This window comes from Dendrobates tinctorius, unplaced genomic scaffold, assembly GCF_039654945.1.
Source record: "Dendrobates tinctorius isolate UK_male_01 unplaced genomic scaffold, ASM3965494v1 ptg000035l, whole genome shotgun sequence".
NCBI classification, from domain to species: domain Eukaryota; kingdom Metazoa; phylum Chordata; class Amphibia; order Anura; family Dendrobatidae; genus Dendrobates; species Dendrobates tinctorius.
In genome coordinates this window covers 25,850,628-25,872,500 of record NW_027361703.1, presented here as the reverse complement: position 1 = coordinate 25,872,500, position 21,873 = coordinate 25,850,628, and the positions used below count along the sequence as shown (strand labels likewise).

Sequence of the window (21,873 nt, the reverse complement as noted above, 5' to 3'; positions counted from 1 at the left end):
CAGTATACTCTATGGGGAGGCTGCATTATATTATATGAGGGGGGCTGCATTATACCCTATGAGGGTATGCCAATAATTTCCATCTGTTATCTATTCCATTTGCACAACAGCATGTGAAATTAATTGTCAATCAGGGTTGCTTTCTAAGTGGACAGTTTGATTTCACAGAAGTTTGATATATCTGGAGTTATATTCTGTTTAAGTGTTCGCGTATAAGTCGAGATTTCAGCCAATTTCTTGGGCTGAAAGTCCCCCCCTCTCGGCTTATACGTGTGTCATATACCAGGGGGTCGGCAGTGGGGGTGTCAGGCCATACTTACCCCCTCTCGGTGCGGTCTCTGCAGCCCCCCCCGCTTCTCCCATGGTCTCCCTTCCTTCCTTAAGCGGTAACATGGTACCACTCATTAAAGTCATGAATATTTATGACTTTATTGAGCGGTACCACATGACCGCTGAAGGAAGGAAGGGAGACCGTGGGAAAACGGGGCTGCAGAGACCACGCCAGGAGGGGGTAAGTATTGCAATATTCACCTTTCCCTGGTCCATCACTGGTGCCGCTGTCTGCTGCGTCCTCTATCAGTGATGGTCATGCAGCAGAGGGCGCGGTAACGTGGTTAGTGCGCGCTGCGCCCTCTGCTGCCTGAATGTCACTGACAGAGAACGCGGCAGCCAGCGGCAAGCAGTGATGGACCGGGGACAGGTGAATATCTCAGGTGCCGGATCCTGAGCCAGCGGCGACACCGGCACCTGTCCCCCAGCGACAGAGAGGTGAGTATGTCTTTTTTTTTTTTTTTTTTTTATTTGCATCAGCAACATATGGGGGATAATCTATGGAGCATCTTATGGGGGCAGCATATGGGGGCATAATCTATGGAGCATCTTATGGGGGCATAATCTATGGAACATTGTTATGATTGGGTCATGGAGGAGGATAGCAGGTCCAGGCTAAGCCATAGAAAACCAGAGAGGTTGGTAACTAAGCGGATTGCAGACCCCTGATCCTATCCACACAACTAGCAGTAGCCGTGGAGCGTACCTACGATGCCCTAGACACCTCGGCACAGCCGGAAAGCTAACTCAGCCTAAAGCAAGAAAGGTGAAATCTAAACTGCCCTGGAGCAGACCCCAAAGAAATAGATAGCCCCCAAACATATATTGTCGGTGAGACAAGATGAAAACACAAACGCAGGCAGAAAAATAGACTGAGCAAATTATGGGGCCCAAACTGACTAGACAGGACAGGAAAGGAAAGACACTGTCTGCAATCATGCAAAAAACCAACATGTCTGATGCACACAAAAAAAAAACACCACTGAAGTCACACGACTTCGCCCCCCCCATATCAGTACTCTGGTATATACTGAAAGCAAAGCAAAAAGAGACCAATATAACAGGGGACAGAACAAACTGACACAAGCAGTAATATATGGGTGGTGATCCAGCACAGCCCCAGCAGGAGCAAGCTGACCTGCACAAAGCAGAGATAGACAAAACCAGATCAAATGCAAAACGATTAGCAAATGAACCACTTAGCTTATCCATGCAGGAACAGAGCAGGAGACATCAGACCTCAGAAGGCACAGGAATAAATTCACCAGCAGGGATTGAAGGAAGTCAGCTGTCTTAAATACACCAGTCGGAAATCCCAGATCTCCAATCGTCATCATCATTATCAGGTGGCAAGCCTCTGTTAATCTGACTAGCTCCACTACCTCCAGTAACCACCAGAGGGAGCCCAGAAAGAGAACTTGCAACACCTCTGTCAATCTGACCAGCTCCACTACCTTCAGTAACCACCAGAGGGAGCCCAGAAAGACAATTCACAACAGAACATCTTATGGGGGCATAATCTATGGAGCATCTTATGGAGCAGCATATGGGGCATAATCTATGGAGCATCTTATGGGGCAGCATATGGGGGCATAATCTGTGGAGCATCTTATGTTGAAGATTCTATGGAGCATCTTATGGGGCCATAACCTTTATGGGGCAGCTATGGGGTATATTATTCTATGGAGCTTCTTATGGGGCCATCAACCTTTATGGAGCAGTATACGAGGCATATTATTCTATGGAGCATCTTATGGGGCCATTATTAACCTTTGTGCAGCATTATATGGGGTGTATTTTGTATGGAGCAGCTTAAGGGGCCCATCATGAACTTTATGGAGCAGTATATGGGGCTCCTGATTCAATATGGATATTCAAAAACATTTAACCTACTGATGTCTCAATTTTACTTTTATTGGTATCTATTTTTTCTTTTGAAATTTACCAGTAGCTGCTGCATTCATACGGTGTAAATATATTATATATACAGTATATACACACATACATATACATACATACACACAAAGTAACCGAGCTTTACAGGTTATTTTTCCACTATTGTGGTCTACTTTCAGAAGGTTTCTAGTGTGCCTCAAAACAACAGATGGTTCTAGGCTGTCACCTATGGTGTTATTAATCATTACAACAATATCATTAGTTGATGGATTTATGATACATAATTTATGGTTATAGTTTATCCTGTTCAGATGTCTTGTGAGCTAGGATTTATTAATATGACAGTGAGAAGTACCTGCCCACGTTCACCAGTTTCATTACACAACCTGCTTCTCTGGTAACTTTCGTTAGAGATCACCCTAGAGTTGCTAAAGAACCAGGAATTAGAGCTGGTTTATATGATCCATGTCATACACCGCTCCCTGATCAGACGGTGAGCCTTCATAGGCTGCCCTCATTTGTGTGTAACAAGATTAAAATGCAAATCAAATGGGAATACTTCCATTTCACATAATGACATGAGTGAGTTAGGGAAGAAAAAAAACAAAAAACAAAAAAAAACAAAAACAACAAGTTAGTGCATTGGGTTATGTATCAATCTGATGCAATTTATTATACAGCAGCCCAATTATACATGGATGGCTGTACAGTTTTCAAGGAAGCCCCAATTCAGAACATTTATTTTCTCAATATTTCAGGAAGAGGTCTTTTTTCCACCTATTAAAAAAAAAAAAAAAAGCTTCAAGCCGATTATACTCAAAAACTTCACAACAGAACTCAATGTGCTGGAAAGTGGTCTTGAGGTTTTGAAGGGTCATTGGACAGGAGGGATAGAGAGAACCAATGGTCTGCACAAAAAGCATAATGACCCTTTTAGATTGCATATGACATTTATAAATAATAAATAGGGAAATGTCTGAATAGAGAGTAATAGGGGGCCTCCCTCAAGAATTAGAGAGCTACAGCGATCATTGGTGTGTTCTGTATTCCCTGCTACAATAGGGATTTTGACATTATGACATTCAAAAGCTGATTAACACACAAAACTGTTCACACTACATTTTTCTGACTGAGTGTTATTCACACATCAGTGTCTCTGGTACGTGTGGTGACAGTTTTCACACGTACCAGACACACGTACACACATAGACCAATTCAAGTGATTGAATGTGCATGTCAGTGTGTTTCCATGGACTGTATGTCTGTGTGTAAAACATGCTGACAAGTCTAACAGCAGTACAGGCCGCAAAACGTCCCTCACACGTGCACACCGGATGTCATCCATGTATGATCAGTGAGACACGTATCGGCACCTGGGAATCAGAAGTACTGTTTGCATTGTTCCCTGGCACCAGGTGCTGAAGATGGCTCACATCATTGTTCCCTGCTCATAAAGCGATCAGCGGGAGCAGGAGACAATGTTGAGAGTTGCATTCAACTGATAACCGAGGGCAGGGGCTGATGGGAATATTCATCAGCTGCAGCCTGCGCTATAAATAAATTAAAAAAAATAAATTGACGTGGGTTCCCCTGTATTTTTGATAACCAGCCAGGCAAAACTGACAGTTGTGTGCTGAAACCCTCAGCTGTCAGCGTTAACCAGGCTGGTTATCAAGAATAGAAAAGAGTCCAAATGTTGCATTTTTTAATTATTTAAATAAATTTTAAAAAAATGGTGTGGTGTCCCCCCCCCTTTTTTTTACAACCAGCCATGCTAAAGTAGATAGCTAGGGGCCACCCCAGCCTAAAAATAGCAACCCACAGCCGCCCCAGAAAAAAAAGAGCATCTATTAGATCAAATCTAGCGCTTTGCTCGGCTCTTCCACTTGCCCTGTGGCGGTGGCAAGTGGGGGTTCATATTTGTGGAATTGATGTCACCTTTGTTTTGTCCAGTGACATCAAGCACAAGGGTTAGTGATGGAGAGGAGTCTATAAGACACCCATCCATTACTAATCCTATAGTTATAGATCCTAAACTCATTGAGCTCACTGCTGCACTATGAGACTTTCTCACAGTGCGGAAATCGCCGCAGATCAGGGGCCTGGCTGGGAATACAGCCTCAGTGACCCGTGGTAACCTTTATGAGGTCATAACTGGTCACTGATGCAGGACTCGCAGCAGCTCATTCATCAGTGGTTTTCAGGCTAGACGGTCACATCTTGGCACCGTCCAGGTTGAAAACGATTTATCGTAGACATGGATTATGTCATGGGACAGAACGACGGACAGCTGCAAGTTATGGTTGTTTTTTTAATTTTATTACAGGGGACAAGGACTTCAATGGAATGGGCATTAGAGGATTATAACGGTGTTTGTTGTTTTTAAATAAAGTCAAAGTTATTTTTTCTTTCAAATAGAGGACTTTATTCTTGCTGTGTTTATTTACAATAAAACTATAAGATTAGTAATGGACAGGCGCCTTTCGCCTCTGCATCACTAACCTGAGGGCTTGATGTCACAGGACAATACAAAGGTGACATCAACTCGACAAGTGGGAAGAGCTGGCCAAGTGGGAAGAGCTGGGCAAAGCACCAGAATTGGCGAATCTAATAGATGCGCTTTTTCTAGAACGGCTGCTATTTTTAGGCTGGGAGGGTGGGGACAATATATATGGTTCCTCACCAGCGTGAGAATACCAGCCCCCAGCTGTCTGCTATAGCATGGCTGTTTGTCAAAAATGGGGGGACCCCCAAGCCTTATTAAAATTTAAATAATTAAAAAATATGGCATGGGGACCCCTCCATTCTAGATAACCAGCCTTGCTAATGCTGACAGCTGAGGATTTCTCTCCGCAAATGTCAGTTTTGCCTGGCTGGTTATCAAAAATAACAGGGGAACCAAACGTCATTTTTATTATTATTTATAGCGCAAGCGGCTGATGAATACTCCAATCAGTTGCCGCCTGCACTTGCTGTAATCAGTTGACTACAACTCAACATTGTCCCCTGCTCACGCTGATTGCTGCACGAGCAGGGAACAATGATGTAAGCTGTCTTCAGCACCCGGCGCCGGGAACAGATCGGACAGTACCGCTGATTCCCATGCACCAGTATGTGTGATACTGATGCAGCACACAGTTCATAGAATCACAGAATGTTACAGTTGGAAGGGACCTAAGGGGCATCATGTCCAACTTCATGCTGAATGCAGCGCAGAATTCACTAAACCATCTCAGGCAGATGTCTGTCCAGCCTCTGTTTGAAGACTTCCATTGAAGAACTCACCACCTCTCGTGGTAGCCTGTTCCACTCATTGATCACCCTCACTGTCAAAAAGTTTTTCTAATAGCTAATCTGTATCCTCTCCCTTTGTTTCATTCTATTGCTTCTTGTGTTTCCATGTGCAAATGAGAATAAGGATGATCCCTCTACACTGACATCCTTTCAGATATTTGTAGACAACTATTAAGTCTCCTTTTTGCAAGATAAACATTCCCAGATCTTTTAAACAGTCATGATAGGACATACTTTGTAATCCGCACATCATCCTGTTAGCTCTTCTCTGAACTTACTCCAGTTTTTCAATGTCTTTTTTTAAATGTGGTGCCCAGAACTGAACACAGTATTCCAGATGAGACATGACCAAAGAGGAGTCGCGGGCATAATTACTGCACGTGATCTAGACTCTCTGCTTCTCTACACATTCTAGAACTGCGTTTTCCCTTTTTGCTGCTACATCACACTGTTGACTCATCTGCAGTCTAATCTTTTCACGTGCTGCTCCGTAGTTCTATTCTGTAGATGTAATTTCTGTTTTTCTTGCCCAGATGTAGAATCTTGCATTTCTCCTTGTTAAATACCATTACATGCATGCTGGTTTCCAGGGTAAACAGCGGGTATCTAAGAGCCGCGCGGCTCTTAGATACCCACTGTTTACCTTGGATACCAGCTTGCTCGCTGGTCCTGATCGCTGGTGGGTCTGTCTATGTGACAGCTCACCAGCGATCAGCTAACTATGTACCAGCGATCCCATCCACGTCGAATCGTTGGTGGGATCGCTGGGACATTGATGTGTGCAAAGGGGCCTTTAGCTATCCCTCCTAGCTTTGCATCGTTTGTAAATGTGATTAGTTTACCTTCAGTTCCCTTATCTAGATCATTTATAAAAATGTTGAACACCACTCTTCCAATTGGATATGCAACTGATCCACCCAGTGATTCCATCATAGAAAGAAATTAGATTAGTCTGGAATTAATCGTTTGCTACAAAGACACGCTGGATCTGGTTAATTACTTTATTCGTATCCAAGTACTTGCAGACATGCTGTTTAATAATGTGTTCAATGGTCTTCCCTGGTATAGAAGTAAGGACTCTAATTTCCTGGCCTCATCTTCTTTCCTTTTTTGATGATTGGAGAAGTTCAAATGTTTTCCCTATTTTCTGGGACTTCTCCTGCTCTCCAGGATTTTTCAAAGATTTTGGCTAGCGGTTCTGCAATTTCCTCTGCTAACTCTTTCAGTACTCTAGGATGTAATTCATTTAAATTAGCCAAGTGTTCCCTCACCATCTCTCTGTAGATGGATAGTGTGGATTCTTTTATTTTTTTGATGTCACGATGAAGATCAGGGGAGGTTACAATTGCCTTCTTAGAGAACACAGATGCAAAATAGGAATTTAAAAGTTTGGTCTTCTCATCATTTTTGACCACTTCACCCTTTTCATTCTGTAAAAATCCTATAGCACCTTTGACTATTCTTTGGCTTTTGACATGCCCCTAAAATTCTTTTTTAATGCTTTTGGTCTCCCTTGCAAGCCTCACTTTATTACTGGCTTTACTCTTCTGACGCTTGCCCTGAAAACAGCATTATTTAGATGCGCCCCCCCTCTTTCTATTTAATATACATTTCTTTTTTCCTTTTTAACAAGTGAATAAGTTCCGAGTTCATCCATACTGTTCTGTTTAAAAGTTACAATTATTCTTCATTTCTGGATTGCTACTGAATGTGCAGTGAGAATTTAGTAAAGTCTCCCATCCTTCTTGGACATTTCTGTCCTTTTGAACATCCAGCCATTGGTTCTTTCCTGACCTCTGAGTTCATTATAATCTGCCTTTCTGAAGTCCAATTTTAAAGTCTGAATCCTCACATGTCTTCCTCCTCTCGTGATTGAAAATTTAAGGATAGCATGATCACTGCCTCCTAAATTCCCAACCACCTTTACTTCTTCAATCATTTCCTCCCTGTTGGTATGAATTCGGTCCAAGATTGCAGATCCTCTTATTCTCTCATTCTACCCGTAGGCCACACGTATTAAACACACGTACATGGACATCTCCAGTACTGGTTCTTCTAGTACTGGAAATATCAGGACATGTGAAATAGACCTTAGGGAGAATATTGACATGGGTCATCCAGATCTAGGCCAATAAGAAATTCTTAACTTTGATCTGTCAATGGAGCCCAATGACTTGGCTGGAGTTCAGGAACCAAGCAGAAAAACCTAGTGGTCACAACAATTACTGTACTTCACCAAGAAATATTGGGCATTACCAGTTTTAATAATAGTTATTTTTGGCCATCAATATAAAAGAAGCCAAAAAATGCAGCAATTTTACGACGAGCGGCAAAAGAAACAATCTGAGAGGCAACTTAGTATGAGCACCAGAGTGTGATTACATCTGCACATCAATAGTAAATCTATTGATTTTCTGAGTGCACTAAACTCTATGTGAATTAGCCATTTGTCACAAGCAACGCCCACATGACTAAAGGTCGACTCCACTTCTCACTCACTCACTAGGCTGACAATGAGATAAGTGCACACACCCCATAAGCTAGTTTTCGCATGCACAAGACACTTCTTAAATGTTTGTTTTTTCCCCTACAGTACATATTAAATCTAACAAAAAAAAGTGCTTAAAAAGTTACATAAAAAAAAATAAAAAAATTTATATATATATATATATATATATATATATATATATAATTTTTTTTTTTTTTCTTATATCTTCAACTTTTTGTAACTATATATGAGATCAGAGAGGAATTCTTTGAAGAGCAGTCACTGCAGAAATTTGGGCAGATCTAAGATTCAAAAGCGACAACATGAATAGGACAATGACATTTTCTGGATGATATATTATAAAGGTTCTCATCCATGCCCCTTATCCTGGTCAGACGAGAGGAGGATGGCTCATTGTATGTAGTTACATATAAGTGTGAACACTTGGGGATATGATAGTGTTGTGAATTAGTCACATTTAAAGCACCACTCCAGCATTCTTTTTTTCTACAGCAGCAGTGGAGTGGTGCTACTAATCCAGGTTCCCTGCCCCTAGTTTTATACTCATCAGCGCCACACTGGTCGGTTGTGACCTGCCAGATTGTGCCAGTGTTTGCTAGAGCCATCCAGAAGTCACTATTCAATGTAAATCTTTGAGAGTCAGAACAAGACTTTCATAGACTTAAAATGAGAACTTTGGCTGGAAGTCAGAGGTAACGGTCACGTTAGAAGTTACGGTCACAAGATGATGGCATGGGTGTGGAGCGGCACCAGGAAGAGCGGAAGACGGTGGCTGGTAAGTATAATACTAGAGTTAGGGAACTTCGTTTAGCAGCTTCACGCCAATGTCAAAATAAAAAAACACTCTGTATTATGTAACTCATGTTATACAATAGTCCGTACACAGTTGTCAATTTAACCATATAACGTTTAGCTGTTCTACTAGGTTATTCACAACATTTTCTTTGTTCTTGCACCATGGCTTTATCTGTAAAATGCAACTGCTTATTTGATGTAGGTTTTGGCTATATTTTGCCAAAACCTACATCAAGGCTTCCAAAATCTGACAGGTTTGGGGCATTACTACAAGGACGAGTGAGCAAAGATCGCCAATTCAAGATGTACCATGTGAACAGACTCCTACACAAATAGACTAAATAATGTCTTAAAATTCAAAGGGTACTTTGACAAAAGTATTAAACTCAAGCAACCACATTATTTTAGTTCTTTAAAAAAAAAAAATTGAATTAGAAACAGTTATTTTTTTTAATGACATTGTCCAGATTGTGATTGACATTAAAGGTAGAAAAAAAAAGTTCCGAAAGGATTCTTCTTGGTATGTTTTTTTCACATGGCATTTTAACAAGAGTGTGTAGACTTTTTATAACCACTGTACTTTCACCATTCTAGACTCACCAAACAGGACTACAATATAACCATAACTGAGGGTGATATTCCATTTCTGTGCTTTCCACAAGACCAAAATTCCTGGAGTGATTATGTCCCCCAGTTACAAATACATCCATGGATGGTATTCAGATCATCAACGATATGGCATGGAAATCGTGCATTTCCATTGCCACGTGATGTCTCTGGCATGGGCTACAGATGACCAGTCTTGCCTCCAGAACAATTATCTTCACCTTTGATGTGCTACCCATTCGTTAGTGAGGCATTGCATAGTTAAAGTATGAGCTTTCCGAAACTGTCAGCTAATTGCTAATTAATTAATGTACGCACAGGAGGTGCTGCTAGGTGGCCAGTGAAATTAGTGTTATGGATCAGATTAATAAATCCATTTATGTGCAATAAAAAAGCTGCACTGACAGAAAAAGAATTACAAACTTCAAACTAAAGAGTGAACATGCTTCTCTGTACTTGCAGCTTTGAGCTCCTGAAGATAGAAGCCTAAAAGATGATCTATTAGTTCCGCAGTAGTTCTAGCCTCCAAACAACCCATTAATGTAGGCAATCACCAGGAAGAGCTTTAAACATGAGCAAGCAAGCTGGTATATATAGCAATGCAGGCTCAGCCTTCCAAATATTGGGAAGCATTAGTGTCATGCTTTGTATACACTCAAGATTGAAAAGGCTCCCTGTGTCATGGCTGAATGTCCTAGATAAAAAAAATTCTACCATTAACCAAAAAAGTCATTAGAATAAAGTTCACATACCAATGTAAAAGGAATCATTTCTACAGTCATGGCCAAAAGTTTTGAGACTGACAAATGTTGGTTTTCGCAGATTGCTTTGCTACCTCAGTGTCTTGGATATTCTGTCAGAAGTTTCTATGTTACTGATGTACAATTATAAGCATTTCAGAAGTTTATCCTTCTATAGACAAATACTTCAAGTTTAGGCAAACACTCAGTATGGAGGCTACATCCCCACAATGAGCTTTAGGGGAGTTTTGACGCTGCAGAAGTTTTGCACCAATTATTTAAAATTAAGGTACTTGCGGTTTTACTTAGACACTTTTTTTGTACAAATGCAGATTTTCCACATCTAATGAAAGTCTAAGAATGAAAATCTGCACAGAAAACTCAACATACCAGTAAGAGAAATATCATATGCCATATATACCATATCAATACCATATGCTGTGGATTTGAAACGCGCCAGAGGTGAGTTTTCACTGAGGAAAAAAAAAGTACAGTGGGCAATTCCACTTTGCTGGAAATGTAAAACAGTTTTTCTGAGGCAGCAAAAACACTCAGCATCATAAATGCACCAAAAAGCCATCGTGGGAACGTAGCCTTAAGGTGTTGACCTTTTTTTTTTTTTTTTTTTGCCTCAAGCCTTTTGAATTTCACCCTGGAATGCTGGACATCATCTTCTGGGCCAAATCCTGAATAAATGACAACCCAATTTTACCTAAAATAAAAAGAAAACCAGCTCACCTGAAGGCATGTGTTGTGGAAAGTACGGACCACGTACAGTAGTCACGTAACAATCAGAATAAAGGGGAAGAAAGGTCCAGCTTTGCAAAAAAGTCCAATTATTTTAAGAATAAAATCCAGAAAAACAAAATAATCACATAAGTGACATGTATAGGGCTACGAGTTTGGAACAATAGCTTGTTCTTTCGCAAAAGCTTTGGACTTTTTTGCAAAGCAGGACCTTTCTTCCCCTTTTTTCCAATTTTACCTAATCGTTGCTTGGAGTTTGATACAATTTCTGGGTTTTTGAGGACTGACAAGTTCTTAATGGATTGAGATCTTTGAAGTTTCCTAGCTATGAATTAAAAATGTCCATGTTTTGTTCACAGAGCCACTCAGGCATAACTTCTGCCTTGTGACATGGTTCTCCATTGTCCACCACCATATTGTTCCTGGAACATTGGAAGAAGTTGCTCTTGGAGGGTGTTTAGATACAACTCTATATTCAGGAAAGTGCTCTTAGACAAAATTGCGAGCGAGTCCACTCCCTTGGATGCAGAACAACCTCACACACAAATGTTCTCCAGATGCTTTACTGTTGGCATGACAAGTCTCATGGCAAGGTTTACATTTTCTTTTCTGGACAATCATTCTTACAGATGTCCCAAAAAGTCTGAAGGTTGTTTTCTCTGAAGAAGGACCACTTGTTTGTGACTTCCGGAAGAAAGATTGCCCAGAGAAGAAAAGGTGAGCGCTGTAGAGAGTCCTGACATTGCATTCGACTTTTATGGATACATTTCAACTAACATTGTAAATTGTATTTAGTCTTGTACATTTTTTTTAATGTTGATGTATGAAAATTAATACCATATTAATGTCATATGGATAGGATACGAATGACCATGAGGAAAATCGTAATTTTTTTCTGTTTGAACAAAAATTAGTCGATTTTTACAGTTTTCTTCTTCTTTTTAAAGTGTTATTCCCTTGTTTATGGGTGCCTATCTTACTGGTGGTTTCTGGATGTTTTTTCAACTAGTGTTTTTCCATGGAGAAATACTGGCAAAATGGTTAAAAAGATGCCTGTGTGCCTTTTGATCCTACCCATTGACTTCTATTCTAAAAGTGTTGTGTGTCTTCAGAGAGGAAAACGCTCGTGCTCCGAGGTGGGACTGTAGGCAGAGTCTTATCTTCCTGCTCTAAGCCAGAGAACCCAAGCAAAGACCTGCCCACAGGCCGCCCCGAAACAAAAACAGTCTGTCTTCTCTGTCTCTACGATGAGGAACAGGTTTGTGCTTCGGAGCGGCCTGTGGGTAGGTCTTTCCTTGGTTCCTCTGGCCTAGAGCAGGAAGTTAAGAGTCTGCCTACAGTCCCGCCCTGGAGGACAGGCATCCCATTAACTGAAAACATCTAACACTGATTACACAAGAACAACAAGACAGATTTCTTCACCCCAGGTATCATTTTAATCAGTGTTACAGCACCAACCTGATATTGCCAAACAAAACAGATGTAAAATAAAAAAATAAATCCAGAATTGTTGTGAGGATTCCATTGGAGAGGAGACTATACGCAGGACTCTGATCCAGATGGCAGGTTAGTAATCTGGTACCACTGGTAGGGGACCCTGTGAATCGCCTCTCAACAGACGGCATCCACAACTCCTGGTAAGCAGGTATGGTGAGATGTAGTGTGTGTCTCACACCACAAAGAATGACATGCCAGCTTGGCCAATTGAAAGACGAGTCGTGGATGCCTTCAGGTAAGAGACGTTTTGCAAGGCTCCTGTTCAGTGGTCACGGATTACTGATCTGGTTGCTAGGCAGAGGTCCTGTGGATCGATTCTGCCATCTCTACTATTTACTAAAACAGGTATGTCAGGAAAACTGATCAATCCTCTTCAAAAAGTGATTATTTTCCATTGCTTCACAAATGTAAAAAGTTAATATCATATTGATCACCTTTCTGCTCAGGCAGGTATATAAATAAATCATACAGAGATATGAAGCCATGTATTAATGAACTGATCTACAGGGTCTACTCAAAAAGTGATCTAAGCCATTATGAGAATAAAGTCACAATCCATCAGCAGCAAATTGACTTTATTTCAGTTTTTCTAATTTTTCAGTTTACTTTGGAGTTCTTCCATTGCAGGCTATGTAGCTGGAAAAACCGTGTAGGAGATCTAGAGGACTACTAATGTTCTTACTTACAAAACTGTACAGTGATACAGAAAAATATGAATTATTCTTAGTAACAAACAAACAGAAAGAGGACTTCCTATGGCTTTTGTAAGCAATGAAAATGGCAGGTAATGCATTTGCGTGCACCCCCTGGTATGGTGTATTCTGCCACTGCCATGTTAAAATGAGCACAATGGTAACCCCCTCCTCGTTATTAGCAATCGGGCTGCCATGGTAACAAACAGCTAGCAGCAGAAAGCAAACAGATAGTATGTCTGCAGCTTTAATCGAAAGCCATGTGCAAAAAGATAAAGGAACACCCTGGATGCACAGAAGAAACCGGAACACAGAAAGCCATTGCAAGCAATAAAGACAAAATCATCCATAACTGATGGCGCAGAGGATTTCATATCTAGAGCAGCCATTGCTATCAGCTTCTCCTCCTGTCAAGAACAGTCACACATAGCCATAGAATTGCCGCTATGATGGCACACCAGAATTTAAGTTTTGTAGTTTCAGGATTTACACATGCATAATGCAGAGCTTGCTGATCCCCCAGAAAAGAGCTGCAGACCCTTCATCAATAAGTATGAAGCTGTGATTTCCATCACATGTAGATATATCCACCCCATAGCATCTCAGGCATGGCAAGAAAATACCTACAATTAATACAACGATTCCAGCAGAAATCTTCAAAATTGTGTCCTATATGAAGCCAATGTAAATGTAAAACTGCAGAGTCTGTACATTAGCGTACCCTCTGACCTGATCAAAGTGCCCAAATCTTCTAAAGGTGACTGTCATGTGCCAAGGTCAGAGCACCGGGAGACAGTGAGAGGCTGTCTGGTGCCACAATGGGCACCTGCAGGTCTCCTTGTGGGACCACGGCAGATATTCGCCGTCTAATCGCCTGCAGCTGTATTAATGGAGAAGATAAATGCGCAGCACATCTCATACCACACATGACCTCTCCATACATAACAGAGTGCCGTTATATGACAGGGAAACACGTGTTACATGCAGATTCTTTGTGTGGCCACAGACAGACAAGTGGAGACTAGAGTCAATGGCTTCCAAATCGCTTACTAAGCAATGCCATCCTTGGTAACGGCAGTTCTGTCAGGTTATGTAATATTCACTATGGGCACCATGTATGATGGAGGCTACAACCCAAATATAAAAGCCATCATGCTCTAACAGACTAATCCCCCATGTTACTAATAACGCATTAGGAGACGTGGCCACCCTGCTTCCATGGCCAGGCAGCTGTCAGGATCAGCCTTGTCATTTCTGCTATCCTTCATCCCCCTCACAGACAAGCAATGCCTGGGATAAAAGGCACATCCAAGGATGTATCCATTCGGGCTCAGAGGAATCACTGACATGTCTCTCTCCATCAATATATTCGGAAAAAACATCGCTTCTCCTTTAATTGCTCGGCGGCTAGAAAGATAAAACCTAAATCAAACCCAATGTGTGTAATCACAGCTTACGCATCCTTCACAATAATGCAGAAAGATAGGAAAGGGGAGAATTCATTTACTTACATGAAGATTCTGTACCAAACATGGCTGGCCTCAGATCCAGGCTTAATAAATTAGGATGAAATGATGGAGGTAGTATATGAGGCTTTTACACAGCAGGGATCATGAAGCCAGACAATGCAGCGCCGGCTCCCCAGCTGTCAGATACCTTCCTCCTAAGCTGGAGGCTGCAGACCACTCTCACCCAGACAGAAAGAGCCCTCCTGATGGAGCAAAATAATCATGAGCTTCTATTTTCAGTCCAATGGGCAAGCGCAGGCCAATATGTCTCTTGTATGATGCAGTGAGGCAGAAATAGGTAGCAGAAACCAGATACTGCAGTCCACAGCCCTACTCTCTCCTAAGACAATAGCACAGCTTATGCACACACTGAATGACGTCAGGACACTGCAATGACCGACTGCTGTTAACCAAAAGCCTAGGAGGGGGCTCGCATAAAGCAGAGTAATTCAAATAGGAATTCTTTGTCACCAAAGCCACAATGAAAAGGAGACATCCCCTTTTTTTTACTTCTTGCACAGCAGTGAATGGAGGGTAGCCTTGCACTTGTACATTCAAAGAAGCATGAAGAAATGTGGTGCAAGTATTGCCATCAACAATTCCAGATCTATTCCTTACAAAGTGAGAGAGTGAAGCCTTCACATACTCTACCCCCGACGAACCGTAGAGTAAAATATTCAAAATCTGTATGTATATACACACACTTTATGGCACACCAACACGACGCACCTACAGAAGCTTTTATCCATAATTATTGGTATGGAGTTGGTCCCTCTTTTGCAGCTAAAACAGCTTCCACTCTCCCGGGAAGACTTTCTATGAGATTTTGCAATGAGTCTACGGGAATTTTTGCCCATTCATCTAAAAGAGCATTGACAGGTCTGACCAGGATGTTGGAAGAGATTGTCTGGTTCATCCAAAGGTTGTTTGACAGGATTGAGGCCAATCATGTTCTTACACTCCAAACTCATCAAAAAAGGTCTTTATGGACCTTGCTTTGTGCACTTTGGCACATTCTTGCTGGAAAAGAAAAGGGCTTCCCCAAAATGATCCCACAAAATTGAAGCATACAATTGTCCAAATTATCTGGGTATGATGAAGCATGAAAAAGTGGTTGTGCTGGGGGGGGGGGGGCGAGGCTTGCCTATGGCGGGATAGGAAACAGGGAGAAAGAGCTCCGGCGTGTACCCAGCGTTATCACCCCTCAGAGACAGCCAACTGACTCCAAACAACACAGTATGGTGCGGGGGAAGAGATCATCATCAGCCTCAGCACCTCTGAACAGAGAGGGAGGCAAAATCACCCGTTTCCTGGAACAATCTCTGCGCCAGCAGCTCGGGGACACAACTTCCAAGATGGCGCCGGCTGGCGTCTCACACACGCGGCAGGAGAGGGGGAAAGAAGGCTGCGACAACAGAGGGGCTGCAGGTACCGGGCAGAGGAGAGAGGGGGGTGCCACGGGAGGACATAGCGCCCAGGAAAATACCCCACCCTGACCAGCAGAAAGAGCCCGGCAATCAGGCTCTCACCGCTCTCATTATCCCCTCATGCTGTTTCCCCTGGGGGCAGATCGGTCTCCTCAGAGGAAGACTGGGACTGGAAAGCGCACATTAGAGCCATTCCGACTAAGCAGGAGATGGATGCCCTGCTGGGCAAACTGGAGGCGTCACATAAACAAGATATGGGTTCTCTCAGAACAGAGACTGAGCAAGTGGGCCATCGGATCGCTGATATAGAGGCCACACAAGACCAGTTTTATCAGCATATATGCTCACATCATCAGACCCTTCAGGATCACTCAGCACAGATAAATGATATCCTTACTCATCTAGATCAGTGGTCCCCAACCTTTTTTGCATCAGGGACCGGTTTCAAGCAAGACCATTCTTCCATGGCCCGGCAGGGCGGGGATGGAGGTGTGGCAGGGGCGGGGCTTTGGTCATAAGGGGGCGGTGCTATGGACACGGTTGTAGTGTAGCAGTGCATACTTATAATTAAATAACATTTATAATGTGACTCAACTCACCATAGGTTTTGAATGAGTGCTCCATCACCCCCTTCTCCCCATCATTGCCTTCACCCCATCACTCCCCTCTCCCCATCATTGCCTTCACCCCATCACTCCCCTCTCCCCATCATTGCCTTCACCCCATCACTCCCCTCTCCCCATCATTGCCTTCACCCTATCACTCCCCTCTCCCCATCATTGCCTTCACCCCATCATTGCCTTCACCCCATCACTCCCTTCTCCCCATCATTGCCTTCACCCCATCACTCCCTTCTCCCCATCATTGCCTTCACCCCATCACTCCCTTCTCACCATCATTGCCTTCACCCCATCACTCCCCTCTCCCCATCATTGCCTTCACCCCATCACTCCCTTCTCCCCATCATTGCCTTCACCCCATCACTCCCTTCTCCCCATCATTGCCTTCACCCCATCACTCCCCTCTCCCCATCATTGCCTTCACCCCATCACTCCCCTCTCCCCATCATTGCCTTCACCCCATCACTCCCCTCTCCCCATCATTGCCTTCACCCCATCATTGCCTTCACCCCATCATTGCCTTCACCCCATCATTGCCTTCACCCCATCATTGCCTTCACCCCATCATTGCCTTCACCCCATCATTGCCTTCACCCCATCACTCCCTTCTCCCCATCATTGCCTTCACCCCATCACTCCCTTCTCCCCATCATTGCCTTCACCCCATCACTCCCTTCTCACCATCATTGCCTTCACCCCATTACTCCCTTCTCCCCATCATTGCCTTCACCCCATCACTCCCCTCTCCCCATCATTGCCTTCACCCCATCACTCCCTTCTCCCCATCACTCCCTTCTCCCCATCACTGCCTTCACCCCATCACTCCCGTCTCCCCATCACTCCCGTCTCCCCATCACTCCCGTCTCCCCATCACTCCCGTCTCCCCATCACTCCCGTCTCCCCATCACTCCCGTCTCCCCATCACTCCCGTCTCCCCATCATTGCCTTCACCCCATCACTCCCGTCTCCCCATCATTGCCTTCACCCCATCACTCCCTTCTCACCATCATTGCCTTCACCCCATCACTCCCTTCTCCCCATCATTGCCTTCACCCCATCACTCCCCTCTCCCCATCACTCCCTTCTCCCCATCATTGCCTTCACCCCATCACTGCCTTCACCCCATCACTCCCCTCTCCCCATCATTGCCTTCACCCCATCACTCCCTTCTCCCCATCATTGCCTTCACCCCATCACTCCCTTCTCCCCATCATTGCCTTCACCCCATCACTGCCTTCTCCCCATCACTCCCTTCTCCCCATCACTCCCTTCTCCCCATCACTCCCTTCTCCCCATCACTCCCTTCTCCCCATCACTCCCGTCTCCCCATCACTCCCGTCTCCCCATCACTCCCTTCTCCCCATCATTGCCTTCACCCCATCATTGCCTTCACCCCATCACTCCCTTCTCCCCATCACTCCCTTCTCCCCATCATTGCCTTCACCCCATCACTCCCTTCACCCCATCACTCCCTTCACCCCATCACTCCCTTCTCCCCATCACTCCCTTCTCCCCATCACTCCCTTCTCCCCATCACTCCCTTCTCCCCATCACTCCCTTCTCCCCATCACTCCCTTCTCCCCATCACTCCCTTCTCCCCATCACTCCCTTCTCCCCATCACTCCCTTCTCCCCATCACTCCCTTCTCCCCATCACTCCCTTCTCCCCATCATTGCCTTCTCCCCATCACTCCCTTCTCCCCATCACTCCCTTCTCCCCATCACTGCCTTCTCCCCATCATTGCCTTCACCCCATCACTCCCCTCTCCCCATCATTGCCTTCAGCCCATCACTCCCTTCTCCCCATCACTCCCTTCTCCCCATCACTCCCTTCTCCCCATCACTCCCTTCTCCCCATCACTGCCTTCTCCCCATCATTGCCTTCACCCCATCACTCCCCTCTCCCCATCATTGCCTTCACCCCATCACTCCCCTCTCCCCATCACTCCCTTCACCCCATCACTCCCTTCTCCCCATCACTCCCTTCTCCCCATCATTGCCTTCACCCCATCATTGCCTTCACCCCATCACTCCCTTCTCCCCATCATTGCCTTCTCCCCATCACTCCCTTCTCCCCATCACTCCCTTCTCCCCATCACTCCCTTCTCCCCATCACTCCCTTCTCCCCATCACTCCCTTCTCCCCATCACTCCCTTCTCCCCATCACTCCCTTCTCCCCATCACTGCCTTCTCCCCATCACTCCCTTCTCCCCATCACTCCCTTCTCCCCATCACTCCCTTCTCCCCATCACTCCCTTCTCCCCATCACTCCCTTCACCCCATCATTGCCTTCACCCCATCACTCCCTTCTCCCCATCATTGCCTTCTCCCCATCACTCCCTTCTCCCCATCACTCCCTTCTCCCCATCACTCCCTTCTCCCCATCACTCCCTTCTCCCCATCACCCCATCATTGCCTTCTCCCCATCACTCCCTTCTCCCCATCACTCCCTTCTCCCCATCATTGCCTTCACCCCATCACTCCCTTCTCCCCATCACTCCCCTCTCCCCATCATTGCCTTCAGCCCATCACTCCCTTCTCCCCATCATTGCCTTCACCCCATCACTCCCCTCTCCCCATCATTGCCTTCACCCCATCACTCCCTTCTCCCCATCATTGCCTTCACCCCATCACTCCCTTCTCCCCATCACTCCCTTCTCCCCATCACTCCCTTCTCCCCATCACTCCCTTCTCCCCATCACTCCCTTCACCCCATCACTCCCTTCACCCCGTCACTCCCTTCTCCCCATCATTGCCTTCACCCCATCACTCCCTTCTCCCCATCACTCCCCTCTCCCCATCATTGCTTTCAGCCCATCACTCCCTTCTCCCCATCATTGCCTTCACCCCATCACTCCCTTCACCCCATCACTGCCTTCTCCCCATCACTCCCTTCTCCCCATCACTCCCTTCACCCCATCACTCCCTTCACCCCATCATTGCCTTCTCCCCATCACTCCCTTCTCCCCATCACTCCCTTCTCCCCATCACTCCCTTCTCCCCATCACTCCCTTCTCCCCATCACTCCCTTCTCCCCATCACTCCCTTCACCCCATCACTCCCTTCTCCGCATCACTCCCTTCTCCGCATCATTGCCTTCACCCCATCACTCCCTTCTCCCCATCACTCCCTTCTCCCCATCACTCCCTTCTCCCCATCACTCCCTTCTCCCCATCACTCCCTTCTCCCCATCACTCCCTTCTCCCCATCATTGCCTTCTCCCCATCACTCCCTTCTCCCCATCATTGCCTTCACCCCATCACTCCCTTCTCCCCATCACTCCCCTCTCCCCATCATTGCCTTCAGCCCATCACTCCCTTCTCCCCATCATTGCCTTCACCCCATCACTCCCCTCTCCCCATCATTGCCTTCACCCCATCACTCCCTTCTCCCCATCATTGCCTTCTCCCCATCACTCCCTTCTCCCCATCACTCCCTTCTCCCCATCACTCCCTTCTCCCCATCATTGCCTTCTCCCCATCACTCCCTTCTCCCCATCACTCCCTTCTCCCCATCACTCCCTTCACCCCATCATTCCCTTCACCCCATCACTCCCCTCTCCCCATCATTGCCTTCACCCCATCACTCCCTTCTCCCCATCACTCCCTTCTCCCCATCACTCCCTTCTCCCCATCACTCCCTTCTCCCCATCATTGCCTTCTCCCCATCACTCCCTTCTCCCCATCACTCCCTTCTCCCCATCACTCCCTTCTCCCCATCACTCCCTTCTCCCCATCACTCCCTTCACCCCATCACTCCCTTCACCCCATCATTCCCTTCACCCCATCACTCCCCTCTCCCCATCATTGCCTTCACCCCATCACTCCCTTCTCCCCATCACTCCCTTCTCCCCATCACTCCCTTCTCCCCATCACTCCCTTCTCCCCATCACTCCCTTCTCCCCATCACTCCCTTCTCCCCATCATTGCCTTCTCCCCATCACTCCCTTCTCCCCATCACTCCCTTCTCCCCATCACTCCCTTCTCCCCATCACTCCCTTCACCCCATCACTCCCTTCTCCCCATCACTCCCTTCTCCCCATCATTCCCTTCACCCCATCACTCCCTTCTCCCCATCACTCCCTTCTCCCCATCACTCCCTTCACCCCATCATTGCTGTCTCTCCATCACTCCCTTCTCCCCATCATTCCCTTCACCCCATCACTCCCTTCTCCCCATCACTCCCTTCTCCCCATCACTCCCTTCTCCCCATCACTCCCTTCACCCCATCATTGCTGTCTCTCCATCACTCCCCTCATGGCCTTCTCCTCATGTCCCCATCTCCTCCAGGGCCAGGCTACACAAACACAGACCAACACACACACACACACACACACACACACACACACACACACAGACATACATATTATACGTACACACACAGACACCACCTCTCTCCTCTCACCTGCCCGCCGCCCGCGCTTCCTCGCTCTGACACAGCAGCGGCCGCGCTCCTCTCTGTGTCAGAGACAGGAAGCGCGGGCGGCGGGCAGGAAGCTGGACGCAGTGGACGGGTCCTTGCAGCTCCGCTCCTGCTACTCCCTCTTGCAGGCAGCGGAGCTGCTTGGATCGCTCCCTGCCGCCGCTACACATGCCGCCCCAGCCCCCGCTCGTTGAAGTGCTGGAGATTCCTGAAATGAGGCTGCCAGATTGGCCAGTGTCAAATAGCCTGGAACAATTACCCATCAGAGTAGTGGCGCACAGCTTCCACAAAGTCAAGACAAGCAGGGAAAAGCCGTCCGTCAACAGTTCCATGAGAGGAAAAGGAACTTTCCGGAGATCTGTGTGTAACCTGATGAGGGGATGCCTTCGCTGAGAGGGATTGAGAGCGGGCAAGGATTGTAATGAATCCAAATGTCCTGATTATATGGGTGATGACAAGTTGGGGGAAGTATAAATGTTTTATTAATGTTTTATCCAAAAGCCACAAAGGCTTATATGATATACGCGTATTACGTTAAGTCTCGGTATTTTAGAGGACCTGAGGGGTCTCAGTTTTGTATGCTGCGTCGTGGGGAGCTCGCCGTCCGCAACCTCGTTTCCTCACTTAGGGACCGCAGTGTTAATGTTGTTTTAGACACTTGTCTTTATTAGAATCTTTATTGGGGTTGTTACTCTAGGATAACCTTTTGTGTTCCCTTTCCTTTCTTCTCTTTTTCTTCCGTGTTTCCCTTCTGTTCTCTGTCGTTTCTCTCTTTGCTTTTTCCCCCTTTT

General features: G+C 45.6%; 1 protein-coding gene across 3 annotated transcripts in view; it reads right to left on the bottom strand.

Annotated features, from left to right (window-relative positions):
• Nucleotides 1-21,873, bottom strand: part of ST7 (suppression of tumorigenicity 7) — a 142,859-nt gene that overhangs the window by 75,855 nt on the left and 45,131 nt on the right. Inside the window, exon 1 of one of the 3 annotated variants that reach the window (XM_073573349.1) lies at nt 14,618-14,967. The exons of the other annotated variants lie outside the window; for them this stretch is intronic. Coding sequence (XP_073429450.1) covers nt 14,618-14,639 — 22 coding nt within the window. The 5' untranslated portion in view covers nt 14,640-14,967. Of the gene's footprint in view, nt 1-14,617; nt 14,968-21,873 lie in introns of those variants that run through there. 3 annotated transcript variants of the gene reach the window in all.